Raw genomic sequence first — 19,663 nt, 5'->3', positions numbered from 1 at the left:
AAAGCCTTTCAAGTTCTTTCATTTCAGAATAAAGTGTCAGGTTTAGTTCAGTGATGTTCTAAGTGGGCATCCCAGAGCATTTACCCTGATTATAATCTTACACACATTGTTTCTGACATCCCTGAACACTATTGTGTAATCTTTCCATGACTGTGAAATGTTACTTCTTCATCAAACTCCATTAGATATACAGTTGCCCATGGAATGGTGAAAATTCTGCAGAAGTTGCTCTTGGCTGGGTCAGCACTCTGGGGATGTCAGACCCAGGAAATGTAAACAAGGATGCTTTTCTCAGAAGAAAAGTACTCACTGCAAAACTTTGGTTCTATCAAGTCAGTTGCTGAGATCTAAATAATATAAAAGTTGTCTCGTTAAGCTTTCAGCAATGATAAAGCGCTCATAGCTCATCACCGTGGGGCTGATTAACGTCCAAAAATCAGGACAATCTAAGAGATTGGGAAAAACAGTGACATTTGGAATGGTTGGACTCGATGATCCAATGGGTCCTTTCCAACCTTGTGATTCTGTGATTCTGTGATTTGAACCTCAGAGTGTTATCTCATTACTGAACATGACTAGTCGATGCTGAAAACAGCTGGTTTTGAAATAGGAAACACCTTACCGTAGCACAGTTTCAATTGGTTGAATTGGGAAACAGAAACCCATTCCAGACTTAGATGTACCATTCCGTTGCTGAGCTCCACTGGCCTGCAGCAACTCTCCCAGCACCCTCATCCTGCAGCAAATGAGCAACGGGGTAACCCTTCACCCTCTCCACATTCCTGAAGTTCACCCAAATGACCCAAATAACTCAGGGCCCTGAGAATGGATGCTATTAAGCTATAGTCGGGGCAGCTGGGAGCAGCCTGCGCCTTGAAGCACTAACCTCTCAAATAAACTTAGATACATGACTGGTTTGAAACTACTCCCCTTTCTGTTACGGAGAGCATTTTCTACGACTGTGTTGTACCTTATGAGCTGAATAAAGTAAAGCAGAGGAATGGGCAGCACAAAATAATCACTCTGTGTTTACTTTCCGAGTATCCTCTTTTAAACAGAGGAGACCAAATCTATGCCATGCAAATACACATCTGTTAATGTTCATGTTTTGATATTTTATTTTTAAAAAAATCTCATTTCGCAGAAGAACATGTTAGTCAAACATCTGTTCCAGCATTTGGATTGCCACTCTTCGGTTTCATGTTCTGAGTTCAAAAGACCCAGATAAAACGCTAGTTTGGATTAAATAGAAAGGTGGCAGTGAAATTATTGTTTATGCTTGGAAAAAAAGGTAAAATAAATAATCATAAGAAAATGCAGGGGAAAAAAGAGCAGATAAAATAATCCAAGTTCACTAGCATAATTACGTTTTTGTCAAATACTGAAAAAATAATAGCTGCTAAGTAGGAAAATTGTGAAGAGAACTGAAAAACACGAAGGACTAAAAAGACAGTATTTTGCTTAGAACCTCCTGCTTAACTTATTGGACTGGGAAGCACGACCTGTACGCAAAAAGGGTGCAACACTTACATACACTGCGAATGTGCCCTGCTTCCTGCTACTCACTGCTATCCTTACGGCAAACATGAACACAGAGCAGAAAGACAAGTCTTTTACTGTCTTTGCAGCAGATTTGAAACCAGAGCACATCAGCTCGGAACACTAGCTCAAATTAATACACATTTCATTTGTTTGCAAGCAAGTTTCATACAGTCTCAAATAGTTTCTGGTATATAAGCTCTGTGTGTTATTTCCGACTAACACTTGGTAGAGTAACTTCCCTGAACATTTCAGAACAGTTGTTAGTAAAACAGAAAGCTAATGAATAAATATTCATAAATTACTTCTTAAAATCCTGCTGAGCATGACATTTTTATTAGAAACACTGTTTGTGTGACCACAGAGATTTAGAATTGCTTTGCTTGTTACATAAATGACTTCCCAGACACTGTGCTGTTGAATCTTCGATATCTTTTGTTTTGACATCTAGGTTACCAAAGTTAAACCATTACAGCCTAATACCCAACACCTCTGTTACAACAAAGCCCTCTTACTCGAATTCATCAAGGGATATTTCAAAATTAAAACCTGGCATTTCTTTGAAGCAGAGGCTCAGTGTTGATTCTTGTAATGCTTCTAACATCTGACAACATAAGACCGAAGGATTTCATACCATTCAACTGCAAAAACTACCAGCTGGAACCTCAGTTCCATGGCTGCATCACATTGCGTGCATCACAGATCGCCTGAGGCTGCAGATAACTTGATCTCTGGCATTTGTTCCACCTAGCCTGTGAGTGTCATTTTGAAATGTATGAAACATAGTCCAAAACTAATACCCTAAGATCTTTGTTTCTGCAGAGACCTACTCAACTCATCCATGACAGTTGCCTTGCCTATCATAGCTGCAGTCACTAGGCATTTAAAGCTACTATCTTACTATTGATCATAGTAATTTTCTTTACCATGAGAGCACTGCAAGATGTGTTTACACTGCAATATAGTTCTTGACTGCATGTTTCTCAAGCCTCTTAGTCATTCAGAGTGCTTAAGTGTTGGTTTGCACTGGACTGCAAGACAAAAGAGCCACCCATCTTCTCACATGGGAAACTCAGACGCGCAGGCAATGCATGCACTGGAACACGGAAAGTCAATCTAAAAGCATAGCAACAAATAGAGTAAAAACATAGATTAGGATTTCTGGTCAAGGACCGGGATCTTGTAGGCTCTTAGGCTAGACTCCATGCATTGTGAAAAAAGAAGATCCCAGCAATGAAGCAGATTACAGTCTTATCTATGCTGACAAATGAGGCTGAGTAGCAATCAAAATCACATAAACAACTTCCTTCTCTCGGGTCTTGTACAAACATTAAATTAATTATGATACTTCACTGTGTCTGGGCTCAGGCACGTGCGTATGCAAACGTATTTAGATGTACAGAAACACTTCAACAGGTAGTTTCTCAAAAGAATCAATGTAGTTATACAGATTATACAACGGTATGGCTGCATAACGAAGCTATGTGGACCTGCAGCAGCATCGGGGATACCTCTTCTCTTCTTGAAAATACTCTGCTTGCACAAACTCTAAAGCAAGCAAAGAGCAAATGTAACATTTGAACTTTTCCTACCTGTGGATGTCCAAATAGAGGGAAATCATGCTTTGCACAGAAACACCACAATATGGATTCCACTGCATATGAAATTTTGTTGCTGTCACAACAAGTATGCTTAAGTTTTCCCACACAAGCTAATAGGGTGAAGGCAGCCATAAATGCATAACACATGGTAACTCTGAACATATCTTCATGTAAAACCTAACAACCATTGCGAAGAAAACAAAGGGGTTGGGGGAAGATGGAGTCAAAATACCCAGAAGTAACTTAAGACTTCTGAGCAAGAAGATCAGAGCAAAACAAGGCATGAGTGTGTCAAGTAGGTAAAACGCATTAAGATGATTCTAAAGCAATTTTTGTGTTTAACAGTAGTATATATGTGCGTACATACAAAAAGTAACAGAATCAAATTCAGAGCTCATTAGGTTCTCCATTCCTGTCTGCCCTGAGAAATAATCAACAGCAGCAGAGTGCATTATATCTAGAACGCATCCTAGAGAATCATAAAGTGACACAGGTTGGGAAAGACCTTTAAAATCATCAAGTCCAGGCATAAACCTAACACTGCCAAGGGCACTACTAAACATCCCTAAATGCCACATCTATACATCTGTTAAATACCTCCAGTGATGGTGACTCCACCACTTTCCTGGGCAGTCTGTTCCAGTGCTTCATAACACTTTCGGTGAAGACACTTTTCTTAAAATCCCATCTAAACCTTCCCTGGCAGAACTTCAGGCTGTTTCCTCTTATGTCATCACTTATTCCTTGGGAAAAGAGACCAACACCCATGTCACCACAACCTCATTTCATGTAGTCATAAAGAACAATAAGGTCTCCCCTTAACCTCCTGTTCTCCAGGGTGAACAGCCCCAGATACCTCACAGGACTTGTGCTCCAGGCCCTTCATGAGGTTTGTTACTCTCCTTTGCCCACCCACCAGACCTTCAATGTCTTTCTTGTGGCAGAGGGCCCAAAAGTGAAGAGAGCATCTGAGATGTGGCCTCACCAGCCTGAAGTACAGGAGGACAATCACTTCCCTGGTCCTGCTGGCCACACCAGTTGTGATACAAGCCAGGATGCTATTGGCCTTCTTGGCCCCCTGGGAACACTGCTGGCTCATTTTCAGCCAGCTGTTCTCCAACACTCCCAGGTCCTTTTCCATCAGGCAGCTTTCCAGCCACTGTTCCCTAAGTGTGTAGTGTTGGATGGAGCTGTTGTGGCTCAAGTGCTGGACTCAACATTTAACCTTGTTAAAGCTGATAAAATTGGCCTTTGTCCATCGATCCAGCCTGTCCAGATCCCTCTGCCTTCATAACAACAAGCAGATCAATACTCTTGCTCAATTTAGTGTCACCTGCAAACTTTCTGAGGGAGCACTTGATCCCCTCACCCAGATCATTGACAAAGATATTAAACAGAACCAACCCTAACACTGAGCCCTGGGGAATGCCATTTGTGACGAGCTGCCAACTGGATTTAGCTCTGTTCACAACTCTTGGGGCCTGGCCATCCAGCCTGTTTGTTACATAGAGAAGAGAACATCCAATGAGGCCATGAGCAGCCAGTTTCTCCAGGAAAATGTTGAGGGAAATGGCGTTAAAGGCTTTATAAAGTCCAGGTGAACAACATTCATAGCTTCTCCCTCAACCACTACGTGGTGTCACCTTGTCATAGGAAATCAGGTTTGTTAAGCAGGACCAGTCATTCCTAAATCCAGAACAAAATTTTTTTACCATAAGAACACTGAAACACTGGAATACTCTCCCCAGGGAAGTGGTAAATTCCTCTTTACAGAACACTTTTAAGACTCAGCTTGACAGGATGACATATCCTTTAAACTATATATCACCTAAAATGGCTGGACTGGATGATCCTAAAGGTCACTGCCAACATGGCAGTCTATGATTCTATTATTCCCTGGTTGTCCTATATGTGCCACATGATGGCACTCAAGATAATCTGTTCCAAAATCCTGCCCCACACCAAAGTCAGGCTGACAGGCATGTAGTTCCCCAGATCCTCCTTCTAGCACATCTTGCAGATGTTGCGTTTGCTAATCTCCAGTCAGCTGGGACAGTTAGCAATGTCTGCTGATAAACGATGGAAAGTACCTCGGTGAGCACTTCCGTCAGCTCCAATCAGAGGTACTCTCGGCTAGGTCCCATCTGGCCCCGTGTACTTCTGTATGTCTTGGTGGTGTAGCAGGTCACTAACCATTTCCCCTTGGATTATGCGGGCTTCATTCTGCTTCCCACTTCTGTATTCCAGCTCAGAGGGCTGGGTACCTTGAGAACAACTGGTCTTACTGTTAAAGACTGTAGCAAAGAATGCATTAAGTATCTCAGCCCTCTCCTTTTCATCACATTTCCCCTCACAATAAAAGATTGAGATTTTCCTTAGCCCTCCTGTTGCTAATGTGTTTTTAGAAACATATTTTTACTATCTTTTAAAGCTGTAGCCAGATAAAAGTTGTAGCTGGGCTTTGGTCCTTTTAATTTTCTCCCTGCATAGCCTCACAACACCCTTGCAGCCTTCGTAAGTTGCCTGCTCCTTCTTCCATTAACTCTTTTTCATCCTAAGTTCCAACCAAAGCTCTCTACTAGGGTAGGCCAATCTTCTTTCCCACCAGTTTGCCTTTCAGCACATAGGGAGGACCTGCTCCTGCACCTCTCAGATTCCCTTCTTGAACAATTTGTGCCTTCCTGGACTCCTTTGCCCACCTTACAGTGTTAAATCTCAAAGCAGAATCCAAACACAAAGCCTATGGCATCACTGTGCAAAACTGGTAAAAAGGAATTGTCGCAAGACACCTGAGATGACTGCAAAGGTGACACGAACCCATTTGCTGAGCAAGTACAAAAGCTGCACATATCATGCTCAAATTAGGACTCAGTTGTGTGTAAACATTTACCTCTGCTACATGAGATACCAAACTCAGGCTTGTAATGCAACTCTTCTGCATAAGTTCTCAACCATGAACAGAAGTTGAAACACCTTTCTTGAGAAGTTATCTACTATCTCAAAAGAGAGATCTATTTATAATAAATCAGTCTTTCATTAAGAGGAAAGTTAGCCTGTAATAGGTTACTCTGCTTTATCAAAGACATTGTGGGATACCTGTTCAAAGAATTCCAAATTCTGGTGAGTTAAAGGTAAACTCGGGCAACAGAAGATGGAATGTTTAATTTAGCTTAGAAGTCCGCTAAGTGAAAAGCATGATCTACTAATAACTTGAAGGGCATAAGCCTTAATGTCAGGAAGGAATTATTTGTGTGATGCACAGAAGAATGACTATGAAGATGCATTAATATCTTCTTGAAAATATGCCACAAGTTGATCTCTCTTAACCTTGCAAAGACCTATGCACCTAACAGATTAATTTTCTGCATTTTGAGCAGGGATAGAAATGGGTTTTTTTTCAGATCAGTGATGATGAAATGAAATCTAGGAAAACCAGTCTCTGGGTATAATGACACCAGGTGTTCTATAAAAAAAAATATCAAAACTGTTGAAGTATTGCAATGTCCAACCTGCTATTGCCACTTGAAATTACAAAAGTGGAGTAACTGCCCTGAATACCCAGGCAATTTGTGCATCACACTCAAAACAGGATCATATTGCTAAATTAAAATGTCTAAATGGTGCATTCAGCGTAAAATTAATAAAAACTTTTCCATGTGCTCTCAGTTTTATTTTTTTAATGGTTCACAGCATTAGTTTGAAAGACAAATTGTATAGGGTCAGGCAGAGTACAAGTCCGGATGCAAAGCAATCCAAATCCAAGAAGGTGGCGTTCCAAAGTACAGGCAAAAGGCAGACCTAATTTCTGAGACACACTGATCCCACTTATCGTGTTGCTCTTTCTCAGAGAAAACCATGGGCAAAGAACTCAGAAGTGAGAAGAGAAAAGCAGAACAGCAATAAAGAAGGAAACAAAATTGTGTGGAAAAGCAGATTATTACTTACCCTCCAGAAGCTAAGAGACGTTACAGGGAGACCCTACCCAAACTTCCAAGCAAGAGCCTCCCATTTCTAATGGTCCCTTAAAGGTTGCATTTCCCTTTTTTACCTGACTCAGTCACACAACTCAGAGTGTGCAGCTTGCATATGGCTGCTACACAATTCCTAGACTGGCTCTGAAATATCTGTATCTGTTTACTTCCAAATCTTGTGATATGAAAACAAATGCTGAGATTTAAGAGGAAAAACTGCTGTGACTAAGTCAATGGCTTCTGAGCCCTAGGAAATGACTATGAAGCTGTTGTAAGAAGTCCAAAAGCCAGGGAAGTAGCAGGAGCATTAACCCAACCAAAGCTGTGCCCCATGCTCACTTGAGAGCACGAATTATTTAAGCAAGTAAGCGTTTTTAAGAACAAACACGCTGCATTTTGTCTGATAGCTCTGTGGTTGGGAAAGTGCTCCAACAAATTGAAGGAGAGGTGGAGGGTGGAAATCGTTGCTGTACAAGGAACTTCCGCAGAAATTGCTTTCTCTTCCTTTCTTGGAAACTGAACAAACATTGCTGTAAGTAAAAAACAGCTTCCAAACTATAGATGAGAAGTCTGAATGCAAAATTTATCTTTCCCAACACAATGCTCGGTATAGCCATCCGGGGTAGGACTCAGCCTCCTCTTTCATGCTAGAAAATATACTTTCCATCCTCACACTCCTTTTCCCACGTAGAAAGGAAAGTCCTCCTATTCCTAGTCATATGTCTCTCCTTTTTCTATCCCCATGACTCCTGTATCCTTTTCACTCCTAGTGAAGTCTGTAGTTGTACACAAGCAAGGCTGATGCTGTCAAGCTTTTAATTACTGTGAGAACAGTTTAAAGTATTAAAATTACTATATGCCACATGTAATACTGAGCATCCCTTTTTAACACATTTTACTTAACAGTTCACTCTCCATTCCTTATTTTCAACCTGTCATTTAACAGAGTAAATATTTCAGTAGGAATTTTACAGTAATAGACTCCTGATGAAAAAAAAAATGGTAGAGTTTTCTGCTTAATTGCTGGTGCATAAAATGGAAGCTACAAGCAGTTTTATGACTTATCAAAATCATAAAACAAATTGCAATAGTTACAGCCCTCGCATAAAAATCTCTAATCCTAAATCAGCTACTGAAGGATATCTGGGGACATTTTGTAGACTTAGTGTTTTTTCACTATCCCCAAGAAAAGTATTTTCCTAAATATAAACTCAATGCTTGTTCCAAGACAAGACGCTGCATTTAGCTGATTTTTCTTCAGTTCAAAATAGCAAAACCTCAACTGTGGAACACAGTTGTAAACTGGGAGAAATTAGAGGCAAAGAAACAAGAAGATAAAAAGATATCCTGCAATAAACAGACTTTTTAAAAGCAGCAAACAAACAAAAGAGACAAAAGCAGCACAAAATGCAGAGGATGATTAACAACCTAAGAGAAAGGGAAGGAAGCAATAAAGTTAGTATAACCTTACATTTTCCAAAACACAGATAAGGCAACAGCACATACATAACTAATAACCTTTAATTAAAAGCAGAGAAACTATGAGCCAAACCACCAATTCAAGAGTCGGGAAGTAAAAAGACAATTACTGAAATTTACCAAGTGTTTGTAAAACAGTAGGAACACTACACATTGAACCAGACATAAAACAATTAAGGGAAATAAGAACAGGAAAGTAGTTGCACTCCACGTAACTTGAGGAAGGATTTGGCAGATCCTGGCTCTGCCCAAATCAGTCCACGTTTACCCAAGAGTGCTCAGCCATGGGTAAACCCTGGGGGAAAACCAGTGAGCTGGCTCCACTTCTGGATGCTCCCACAGTAAAGATACGATTGTTTTAGCAGATCAATAGAGGAAAACGAAGAAATAAGAAAAGCTACTTCCTTTGCCTCACTGTTGGCACAGCTATCTGGTAAAAATATCCCCAAAGCAAACAAAAAAACCCCCACCACCCTCTGAAAGTGAACCCTGAGGGGTATAAACACAGTGCAAAAAAATTACTTCACAACTGTTCAGAGGAAGGGGGTGTTTTCGTCCATATTAAGTAAGATCAGCCAAGTTAGAACATAGGAATGGCTGTGAGAAGAAGTGCCAAGACACATATCACAAAGGGATTCCACAAAGGAACATTTTCTCACGCTAATGAGCTGTGGCCAGCCCAAACATGTCCAGTGTTACATAGGATTGCCCTGCAACATTTTGTTGAAAAGGAGGTAACACAGTTGGCTGGCTTTTGGGTTCATTCTTACTGTGCTCTGGCAACTTCTCAGAAACAAGAAATTCCCTTGTTTTAACAGAATTTTTAAGGTATGGATTGAACAGTGCTTTTTCACTGCAATCTTCCAGCTTTAAAATCTCCTCATTATCATTTCCTTCATTTTTAATTGAAGTCTGTTGGAACTCGCAGAAACCATGCTTCAGCATTTCCGCGGGATGGATTTCCTTTGCTGTTATCAAAGCTGAATGCATTTGACTTCTGATATCTTCATCAGTTATTACATAAGCCATGGATGGCGAAAAACATCTAGCAACTTCATTTTCTTCATTACGCAGTACCATTTTACCTCCATTAATTGTGCCTTTTGTATCAACATCAGTACATTCAGAAACATGGTTTTCATAATTCATTAGTAGTGATCCTTCTTGACTTTCTTCAGGAAAAAAATGTTCCAAAACGCTGATGTCTTCAAAGTCCATGGTTTTACCTTCAGATGTCACTTCCTTCAAAAATGAATTATTCTATCAGTACAGAGAGATAAATTGGAAAATTATACAGGGATAGATAATGTATTAGTTTATTTTTAATACAGAGAAGATTCCCATTTGAGCTCTGTCTGATTCTTGATTTTAAAAGTACACTGATAAAGAGTTTGTGCATTTCAGCTGGGATTCAGCAGTTAGACGTGAATGAGTACTAAAAAAGACAATACTGTTCTGTCCATCTCTTGAACACTTTTGTGTCAGGCTTTCTGTGCTTATAAATAAGGACTTGCAATGAAGGCTCTGAATCAGGCTCAGACTGTTTCCATCTTTTCCACTCTAACCATTCACTTTTCAGACAAAAGCTTAAATTCCATTCTCCACAGATTACACTTTCTATGTAAACATCACCAACTCCATTTCATTCAAATGAACATCTAAAGTTTAGTAAAGAATAAATATCCAACAATAAAAAAGTCAGAAATGTTAGTAAATAATATATCAAATCATATTATGTATTGCATTGCATTTTTTTTTTGTGGAGAAGGGAGGAGTTATCCAGATGTGGGAATCTGATTCAGTAGACTCAATTTGAGCAAATGTAATTGTCTTTGTTTAATAAACCATGTCTACCATCCACTTTACAACTTCAAAACACTATTTCTCATTACTATATAAGAATTAAATGGATATACTTAATAAAGATGTATCTTTCCTATTAGTTTGAAATGCAATGAAGAGAGTTTTACAGCATTTAAACAGAAGAATGAAACTAAACAGTTTATTTTATTTAGTCACAAAATGATTATCAGAGAAGGAATTCTCTCCATTTAACCCCTTCTTGAATACATAAAATTGCAATTATTACCAGAGATGCATCAAGAGGCCATTCCACTGCAACACTCTCCGCAGGATTTGGTATATCAGGCCAACAAACCTTTTTAAACCTATCATTGAGAAAGTAATTTTAGTCAAATGATGAAAGAAATACATTATTAAAATAAAACAAACAAATCTCCAGAAACCTCAAATACATCTAATATATAAAACTTTCATAAAGTTTTCCTATATTAACATGATCTTTTTGATTAAAACTGTTTCCTCTCATATTAATTTTTACTACAGATCTCAACAAGTAAAAATCTTCCGGATTAGAGAGACACCATAGAAAAATTACTAACATACTAAACACATTTTTTATTATATAGTACATCAAGTAATAGCATGCCAGAAAAAGGCTGTATAAAAAAAACTGTTGTGACCAGGCTCCAGGGTGGTTCTTTAGTGAAAAGCCACCGCAGGTAAACTTTGCTCTAAGAAAACATTTCTAGCTCAACACTAAAACAGAGCTACACCGAGTTCTTATGTTAACAGCAGATAAATGACGCTGACATGGTAGCTTATAACTGTCCAATGGAGCAGTAAGCAGGAAAGAAAATTAATCACTCATCAGTACAGGGTGTTCATGCAAGTGAATGAAAACCAGGTCATAGCTTGACTTCTCACATTGCAATTTGATGTTTACAAGAACATGAACATCCAACTACATCTCAAAGTATTCTCTAGAATCAAAATACAGTTTCTTACTATGCTAAAAATTCAGAATACACAGCACAGATGAAGATGCAAAGGAGTTGGAAATTATACTTACTACTTCAGCTACAGTTATTACCTGATGCTTCACAAAACAACCTTGTTTCTAGTAATTTATATCCCCCCACAATAGTTAGGATCTTTAACCTTCTTATTAAGCTTCAGCCAAACAACCTAACGCTAAAGAAATACACACTTTATGACCTTAAATAATCCTCATAGTTATCTTTGGGATGTTATAGCATCTCCATGCTCCAAGAAAGCAATTTACAATCTGGCAGTGGACATCTGTGACAGCAGATAGAAGTTTTATGAATCGTGCATAGATATGGATCCAGACTCATGGTCAGGCACTGAACACTTAAACATAACTTAGTTTATTCATTACTTTTGTACAGGTCAAGGAAAGTGTCCCAAATAAACAAAGCAATATTAATGTAGTCAGATAAACGATAGCTGTTATGTGAAATGTGTTCTAGTGGCATACTAGCAGATACATTAAGAGGGCATAAAACACTTTCTTTTTGGCATTTATGACTTTTCAGTAGCTTCCCTCACTTGATTGACCACAGAATTGAAAATGGCACGTAGAATTCTCCATAAACTTACATATGAGGTGATACATAAATCTGTGTCTTATTTCTTCCATTCTGATTTACTTCACTTTCTAAAATTAATATTTCTTTTTGGACCATAGTGCATTAAGTGCAGGTACATGATAACTTGTATGCTTAGTTATTTGTTTCTCCAATTGCTTATTTTTTTAACTCAACATTGGTTTGGAACATAGCAGAAGCATTTAGAAGATATCAAAAAAATTGCCTTTTACAAGTTAAAATTAAGTGATTGTATTCAATTTTAGAAGGTAGAAAACGTACTCACGTGTGTTTTTTCAAAATGCATGTTATCCAAATGCCTAACAGAAACAACATGCTTAGTCCAATAGGTAGAGCAAAGAAAACAACATCTTCTTTATCTTTAGAGGAGGGGAAAAAATACAGACGTTTATAATTTTTTCATGTATTCTCTTAAGACAGCCAATTTTCAATATCCAAGTCACCCAATTAGCACAATTCTCTCTCAAACCAGCCAAAATATTGTACAGTACTCATTGTACAACGTGTCAAAAGATGAGCACTCTGAATTCAACAGTTACTGAGCCAGAAAAGCAGCTCATGGTGAGACCTTTCAGGATATCTCAGGAACAGATTTATTGCATTTTAAAATTTCCTTCATTTAATAGAATCACACAATAATTCAGATTGGAGGCGACACCTGTAGGTCGCCTCATCCAACTTCGAAATTAGATTAGCCAATCTTCGAAAGTCAACAGGGATGAAGTCTACCACCTAAAACTACCATGTGGTGCCATTCCTGTTACTATAAATAGTAAATTCAATACATGAGATAGGTTTTAAATACAGAAAAAATACAGTTACTCTGACTGAAACATTGCACAGATTTCTGAGCTAGCTCCCCAGTACCCGCTAGATGTAGTACTGACAGCAGTAGAGACCAGACCTCAGCACAGCCTAACTAACCTTATATTTGAGTAGCAAACTATCAGGTGAAATTACAGGCAAAAAGTAAATTACTTTTGAGTCCTATGACCAGTTTAGGATAGCCCATGCACTTTTTCATACTTCAGTTTTGCCACCACTATGCCAATTTATATATGTACTGAAAACATTCTTCCAGAAGTAAAAATGAAAACACCCAAACTTCTGACCTGCAACCATCATATCAATCTCTTTGATAAAACCTAGTTAAAGCAAACAGTAAGAAAGAGGAAAAGGATATACATGCTGGCCACAGCCTATGCTCTCATTTATTAGTTAAGCTTATATAGCAGAAAAGATGGAATGTGATCCACGGCTATCCTAAGTCTAGTATCTCAGTTAGAAATGTTGGCTTTTTCATAAACTGTTAGACACTCCATCCCATAACTGACAGTATACAAACTGTTGCTTTCACAAACATCCACAGCATTCCACTTTATTGGCAACAAAATAAAGATTTTGGGGATTGATTTCTAATCTTGAGGTTTTAGTCTGTGAGATGATCACAGAGTTAGTCAGCCAGCGTTTGTAAATCTTCCTTTTTTGGTTTAACACCAATTTACAAAAAAAAAATAGCAAATGCCTAAACAAAAACATGGCCTATTTCTTGCTCCCAAATCTGTTTTTAAAATAGTAATAACTAACTTAGAAGAGTACTTACTGAATTTCAAAGTCTTGAAGGTTTTGGGCTCTCCACTGGTTCCACCAGCTTCATTGTTTGCCATGACATAGACAGTATATTGCATATTAGCCTGTAAGGACTTCAGTTCGTAGTGTAGAACATCAGAGTTCACAGTTTCATCTTGTTAAGAGAAGATTTATGTCAGTAAACAAAAAAAAGCATTACATCAGTGAACCCTACACTTATTTAGCATCTTTTATTACGACAGATCACAAAGGATTTTAAAGACAACTTGAAATACAAAGTGACCTTAACAGTCCTTTGAGAGAAAAACCTTAAATTACCTAATAATGCTTAGCAACATCACTTAAAAATTTACTGCGGGGAGCTATCCCATATGCATTTACACTTTTAAAAATAAACACAAGTTTTTTTGCTACTGCAAGACAGGTAAGGTATGATCTCCTGTAGTTTATTTTATCACTGCAAACAGTGCTTTGATAACTTTATTTCCTGAAACCTAGCCTCAGAAACTAAGAACTTAAAAGTTTCTGTGGCTTATGAATTGTAACTATATTTTTAGTACCCAAGGTTATACACTCATCATCCAAAAAGACGCGTTTTATCAGCACTAAGATATCACCCCAACAAAGTCAGAGAAAAGCCAAAATCAACAGTAATTTTATTTGAAGTTTCAGAATGCTTTTCTGAACAGAACTCAACATTTCCAATGCTTTCTCTGTTTCTGCAATCAGTAATTATGCGCTTCACTTCTAAAATTTTTTAAGAAGGTATTGTAGAAGGTATTTAAGAAGGTATTGTAGGTATTTAAGAAGGTATTGTAACATTCTACGTCTACAAGCAGTATTAAAAGCACACTCATATTATGAAATTAAGGTCACTAACACATTTTCTGGTGCATAAAGTCAAAGCCAATTCATATCACCATTCCGTTCAGTCAAGAAACACTCAGGAAACAGATATGCTCTTAAGAAGGGGAGTGTGAAGTCCTAGAGTTAAAAGGTCATCAGTGAAGTTACCTTAGCACAAATCCATGCTACATTCTTATAAAAAAGATGTGACATCAGAGAAGCCTCAAAAATATCAGTGCAGTAGTGTTTTGCCATTTAAATTTAACTCCCTTGAACCACTACTTAAAACTGATTTCCTAAAGAAACTAATCTAAAACCCTAAAATGGGCACAGTCTGCTTTACATTAGAACATGGAGACGTATGGCTCCATGGAAAGTCGCCGCACATCTTGAGGATGACCCTGCACAAGGCTGTCTGCATTAAATTACTCAGAAAACAACACAGTAGGAAAATCTGCATACAGAGGACTGAACCTGACAGTAATAATCAGCTTCTTTCTTCTAATTTTATAATTACTGAGAATACCCTTATCCTGGCTCTGAACTATCCAGAACCAACTGAAGACATAAAATTTATAAGCTTGAGATCTGTTTACAAAAAGATTACGTGAGGTGTCTGCTAACAGTGATATCTAAAACAAAGGAGGAAAAAGAACCATTTCTGAAGCACTGAATGTTTCAGCACTGAAGCACTAAGGAACAAATTTAGGTCACTGAAACCCTTCTCATGAAAGATTCTGCTGAGATTTAGGCTAGAGAAGCTCTCCATAGGTAGGATTATGCTCACACTTTGTATGGATACTGCTTCTGAGGTTGATAATTAAGAATAGGCTCAAAAAGTCATGCTATCAGCCTCCAGAACAGGAAAGCAACACCAAGCACAGAAAATCAAGACAATTTGAAGAAATTAATCTAAAAACTACGTCCAAGGAAACTATTTCTTGGCAGCTTCATTTGCTATTTTGTTTTTATTTTAAAACTGACTTAAAAAAACACTTTCTACCAGAAAATTCCACCATCCTCTTCCAAAAGCTGAGGACTTGGGAAAGGCATCCCTCCAAGGACATGCCTGGAACTTAGAAATTCACTGAACCCTCACAAGGTTCAAATTCATGAATTTGCACAGGATCTTGGACTAAAACATATTTTTAGCTCCCCCTTAGGTTCTCCACTTCTGTCACAAGTTTTTCATCTAGCTTAGGAGGTGTGTCACAATGGAAGAGAGACTTAAAGATGGAGGGGCTCTAGTAGTCACGTAAAAGGGGAAAACAGCAAGTATCTGACAAACATTACTAATCCGGCATAGTTCTGAAAATTTTATTTTTTTTCTGTTAACAGAGTTCAATCTGCCAGAAGACTCTCACGTATGAGTTGCCATACTGGTCTGGAAAGAGAAAGGGAATTATAGTGCTGCCATACACAGACTAAACTTATTACCTGGAGATCTGCTAGATTTGCACCTGAGAAGCAGAAAGGACTATGTGGTCAACAACCGTGTTTGTACTGCTGTGGGTAGTAAAAATCATTGAGAGCAAGCAGTGCTGTTCGAAAGTTCAGAACAAAGAAAATGAACAAGAATACACGTAATATTAAAGCAGGGACTATTCACCAGAATACCCCATTATTTCCATTGCACCTGAAAATTTTAGCCACATTTTAATTCCAGTATTTTCAGGCATATTTGTAACATACAATTACAAAGCGTGCTATATACTATGAAATTAACTATTAATATCTGCCTTCAGACCGCAGATTGTCATAACTCTGTTGAAAGCATTGATGTTTAACGTATACTTACTCAATTCTTTTCCATTTTCAGGTTTATAAAATATTGTATAGTTCCTGATAAATCCGTTTCTTTTATCCTTTGAAATCTCCTTCCATTTTATCATCACTTCATTTTTACCCAGAATGCCCGTGTCAGCCACAGGTCCCTCTGATGGTTCTGCACAGAAGCATTATATATTACAAGAAGTAGTAAGAATCTTAAGTACCACAATGTTATCCATCTGTGTTACTTCACACATAACATTAGGGGCAACAAATGTAGAAATAAATAAGTCACCTTAGTGCTCTGATATTGTCCTTTAACTTTTCTCACCCTCTTAATGTGTGATTTCTTCTGATATACTTCATCTATCCTGACATTTGCATAGTTCTCAATGTTAATGCATCCAAATACCTCAAGATCATTACAAGGATCAATCCTCAAAATATCAGAGGGAGATCAAGAGATAAAACATCCCTATGCTTTTTACACAATACAACCTCACGTGCATTGCTCATAACAACACAAATCCAATGGGCAGAAGATCTACATTCATAACTTTGAACCATGAGTTCTCTGTGCTTCAGTTTTAAAACAAATACCTTCCTTCCAATTCTCTGCCAACCTTTACTGCTGTCACAGCTCGATGGAAATGGGAAAGCAATCAATACAAACTTCTAGTTGTGCCAATAAGTATTACTCAAACATACAATACTCCATTACCTCCTCCTAATAATTAATGCTGTTTATTAGTAAACTACATTCTTACAGAGTTGAATCCACATTAAAGTTCTTCAAATAAAGAAACCTTCTTCCACTTCCAAGCCCCAAAAGCCAGTATTTTATCCCACTTTCTATCCAATCACCAGCATCATTGCTTCTTACCATTTTCTTATGTGCAGGACTGCAAATATTTTGTTAGTTTATAGAATTTAACGAAAAGCAAGCTTTTCAAACCCTCTATTTTATTCTATGAGTAGAATTTCCTCATATATTACGACTGATAAATGCAGTCAAGCATTAAAATAATCTAATTATATATCTAAATGAGCTGCAACATTTAAAGAGATAGCCAGTCTTAAAAAACATTTCACATTTGCAGTTATAATCTTTCCAAGTGCTTTGTAGGCAGTATGTAAAATTTACAATATGTGTGGATTCATGCAACAATGCACCTGTATCTCAAAATACAAATTTTCTCTACTGAACAATTCAGTAGTTCATCAAGCAACAGAATCTGGGGGTTTTTTTCAGCATGTACTTCTCTCCTTCAGTAATGCCAGTGCCAAACTGCTCAAAGATAATACACACTAAGAGACAGACAACAACACATATTTCACATTATTGAATACATACTTCTTTCTTGAACATAAGTTTGTGTGGAATATGGAGCTGCTACTTGATTTCCATAGAGAGGATACACGGAGATGTTATAGCATACAAATGGTTTAAAGTTTTCTACACAGGAAAAGAAGGAATAGTTACATACAATTCTCTACATGAGATTAATACAACAAAAGTAGAATAAATCACAGTGCAATTCTAAATATATCATTACAGACCTCTATTTTCTTCAACTTTTTAACAAGCATACTGATTATTTATTGCCTCAAATACTCATTACTGCCCTTAAAGTAATGAATCAATGAATTTATTTTGTAGTATTCATAACAGCACTTGGTTTCAACACAGTTTACACTAAAAATGCTTTGAATATGTAATTATACTTACAGCCTAATACAGCTTCTTTATATGAATCCACTCACTCATCTCGTAACTAGCTTTTGGATAAAATTTTTATTTTCAAATAACCAGTATAAAATTATACTTCCAGGAATAGTTCTGATTTCACATTTCTTTAGGTTTACTTCTCTGCAGAAGAGAGTTTTGTCTCACGCATCAAACAGCTTAAAAGCCACAACGGAGCCCCAGCTCTTAACTGTACACTGATGTTCCAGTTATGTCAACTGCAAAACTGCTTTTAAACAGCTTGACCCAAAAGTTCAATTGTACAAGTGAAATCTCCGCAGTAGAATTTTGTCTGTTTCAAGATACAGTTCAAACTTCTGGAAATGAAGTTTTGAACTCTGAACAGTCCAGCAGTAAAGTAATCAATCAACAGTGTACATCCCTTACTGAAAAGCAGCTCACATCATTGTGGCTGCATTATACCAGCACTCCGCCACTTTTTCAGTTCCTTACATTTACTGCAACCCAGAAAAACTCACAATGGCCTACACATTGTCCTTAAAATAGTTCCACAAAATTTTGAACTTGCCTCGGCATTTCTAATGCAACTTGTGCTTACAGTGAAGAAAGATCTCCAGCAGAGAACAGCTATAAATTGTTTTCATGGTATCCCTCATGGTAAATTGCTGATATAGTGCAATTTTCAGCATAAGAGCCAAGATTTGCCCATCGAGGTCAATGAGTAATAAATTGCTCTTGACTTTTAATCTGAGCAGATTTTTGTTTAATTTGCACATAAATCACTGTTGTTTCAGCCAGTAACACAAATCCAATGGGCAGAAGAGCTACATTCATCATTAATGAACCAAGTGTTCCTTTTCACTTTAGAAAATACAGAGTATTTGCTTTTTTTTTTTTTGAACAATTTGGAAATTCTTTTTCCTTGACAGAGGATTCAGGAAGATACTTATATCAACAAGAACAGCTTTGAAATTTGGTATATTTCATTCCACTAAAGAAAAACTAAAGAGCTAAAAATCCCAAATTCACTTTTCACATATATACATATTATATGAAATATTATCACCACTATTCCTGACTTGTAAAAAAAGTTTCCAAATATATAAAGAAAAGTAGATGCACTTCATTAGCTAAAGGTAATTCGGAGAGAATGTTCACATTGACATCAACATTCACAGTCTTGCCTTTGTATATCTCTCTTGAACTCTGCCCACTGTTTGTTTTTTCGCTGAAACTCCACACACGTAGCCAAAACATTTCTACTTACACAGATTCTCTCTTAAAAAAAAAAAAAAGTCAGCCTCTGAAACAAAAATGTGAACAAATCCTTTAGATCACAATACAAATGTGATTATGTGATACTTAATATGCCAAACTGACCAATCACTCCACCTGCTTATTTTAAAGTAGAATTCTCCCTGGAACCTTCTTTCAGGTTTCTTGCTCTCTCTTTAACACAAGAAGATCTTTTCTTTTCCCTTTACAAACTCTCTTTTTTTTTTTTTTTTTTGGAGTATTTTTGCTAAAATACTGAAAATACTGTCCTTCTGTCAGGCCTCCCTACTGGAAGCTGTATGGCATAAGATTAAGCCACAAAAGTGCTTAAAGAAGAAATCTGCAGCCTAACCTTACATTGGAGCAAACACTATCATGCCTGTTGCATGAAAATTTAAGAGTTAAAATTGCTATTAATTACATGCAAATATTTCAATAAAGCTTGTAATAATA

At 37.4% G+C, this 19,663-nt stretch overlaps 1 protein-coding gene across 3 annotated transcripts in view; it reads right to left on the bottom strand.

Moving 5' to 3' along the window:
• Positions 1–1,218: 1,218 nt before the first annotated feature.
• Positions 1,219–19,663, bottom strand: part of IL31RA (interleukin 31 receptor A) — a 45,715-nt gene continuing 27,270 nt past the window's right edge. For 2 of the 3 annotated variants that reach the window (XM_054054864.1, XM_054054866.1), the window contains 6 exons: positions 17,582–17,683; positions 16,256–16,402; positions 13,625–13,765; positions 12,287–12,380; positions 10,680–10,758; positions 1,220–9,850 (listed from right to left, as the gene is read on the bottom strand). In XM_054054864.1, coding sequence (XP_053910839.1) covers positions 9,251–9,850; positions 10,680–10,758; positions 12,287–12,380; positions 13,625–13,765; positions 16,256–16,402; positions 17,582–17,683 — 1,163 coding nt within the window. In that variant the 3' untranslated portion in view covers positions 1,220–9,250. Of the gene's footprint in view, positions 9,851–10,679; positions 10,759–12,286; positions 12,381–13,624; positions 13,766–16,255; positions 16,403–17,581; positions 17,684–19,663 lie in introns of all 3 variants that reach the window. The other variant, XM_054054865.1, reaches the window with a different exon arrangement.

Source organism: Cuculus canorus, chromosome Z, assembly GCF_017976375.1.
Source record: "Cuculus canorus isolate bCucCan1 chromosome Z, bCucCan1.pri, whole genome shotgun sequence".
Classification (NCBI taxonomy): Eukaryota; Metazoa; Chordata; class Aves; order Cuculiformes; family Cuculidae; genus Cuculus; species Cuculus canorus.
This window is presented reverse-complemented; position numbering and strand designations above follow the sequence as displayed.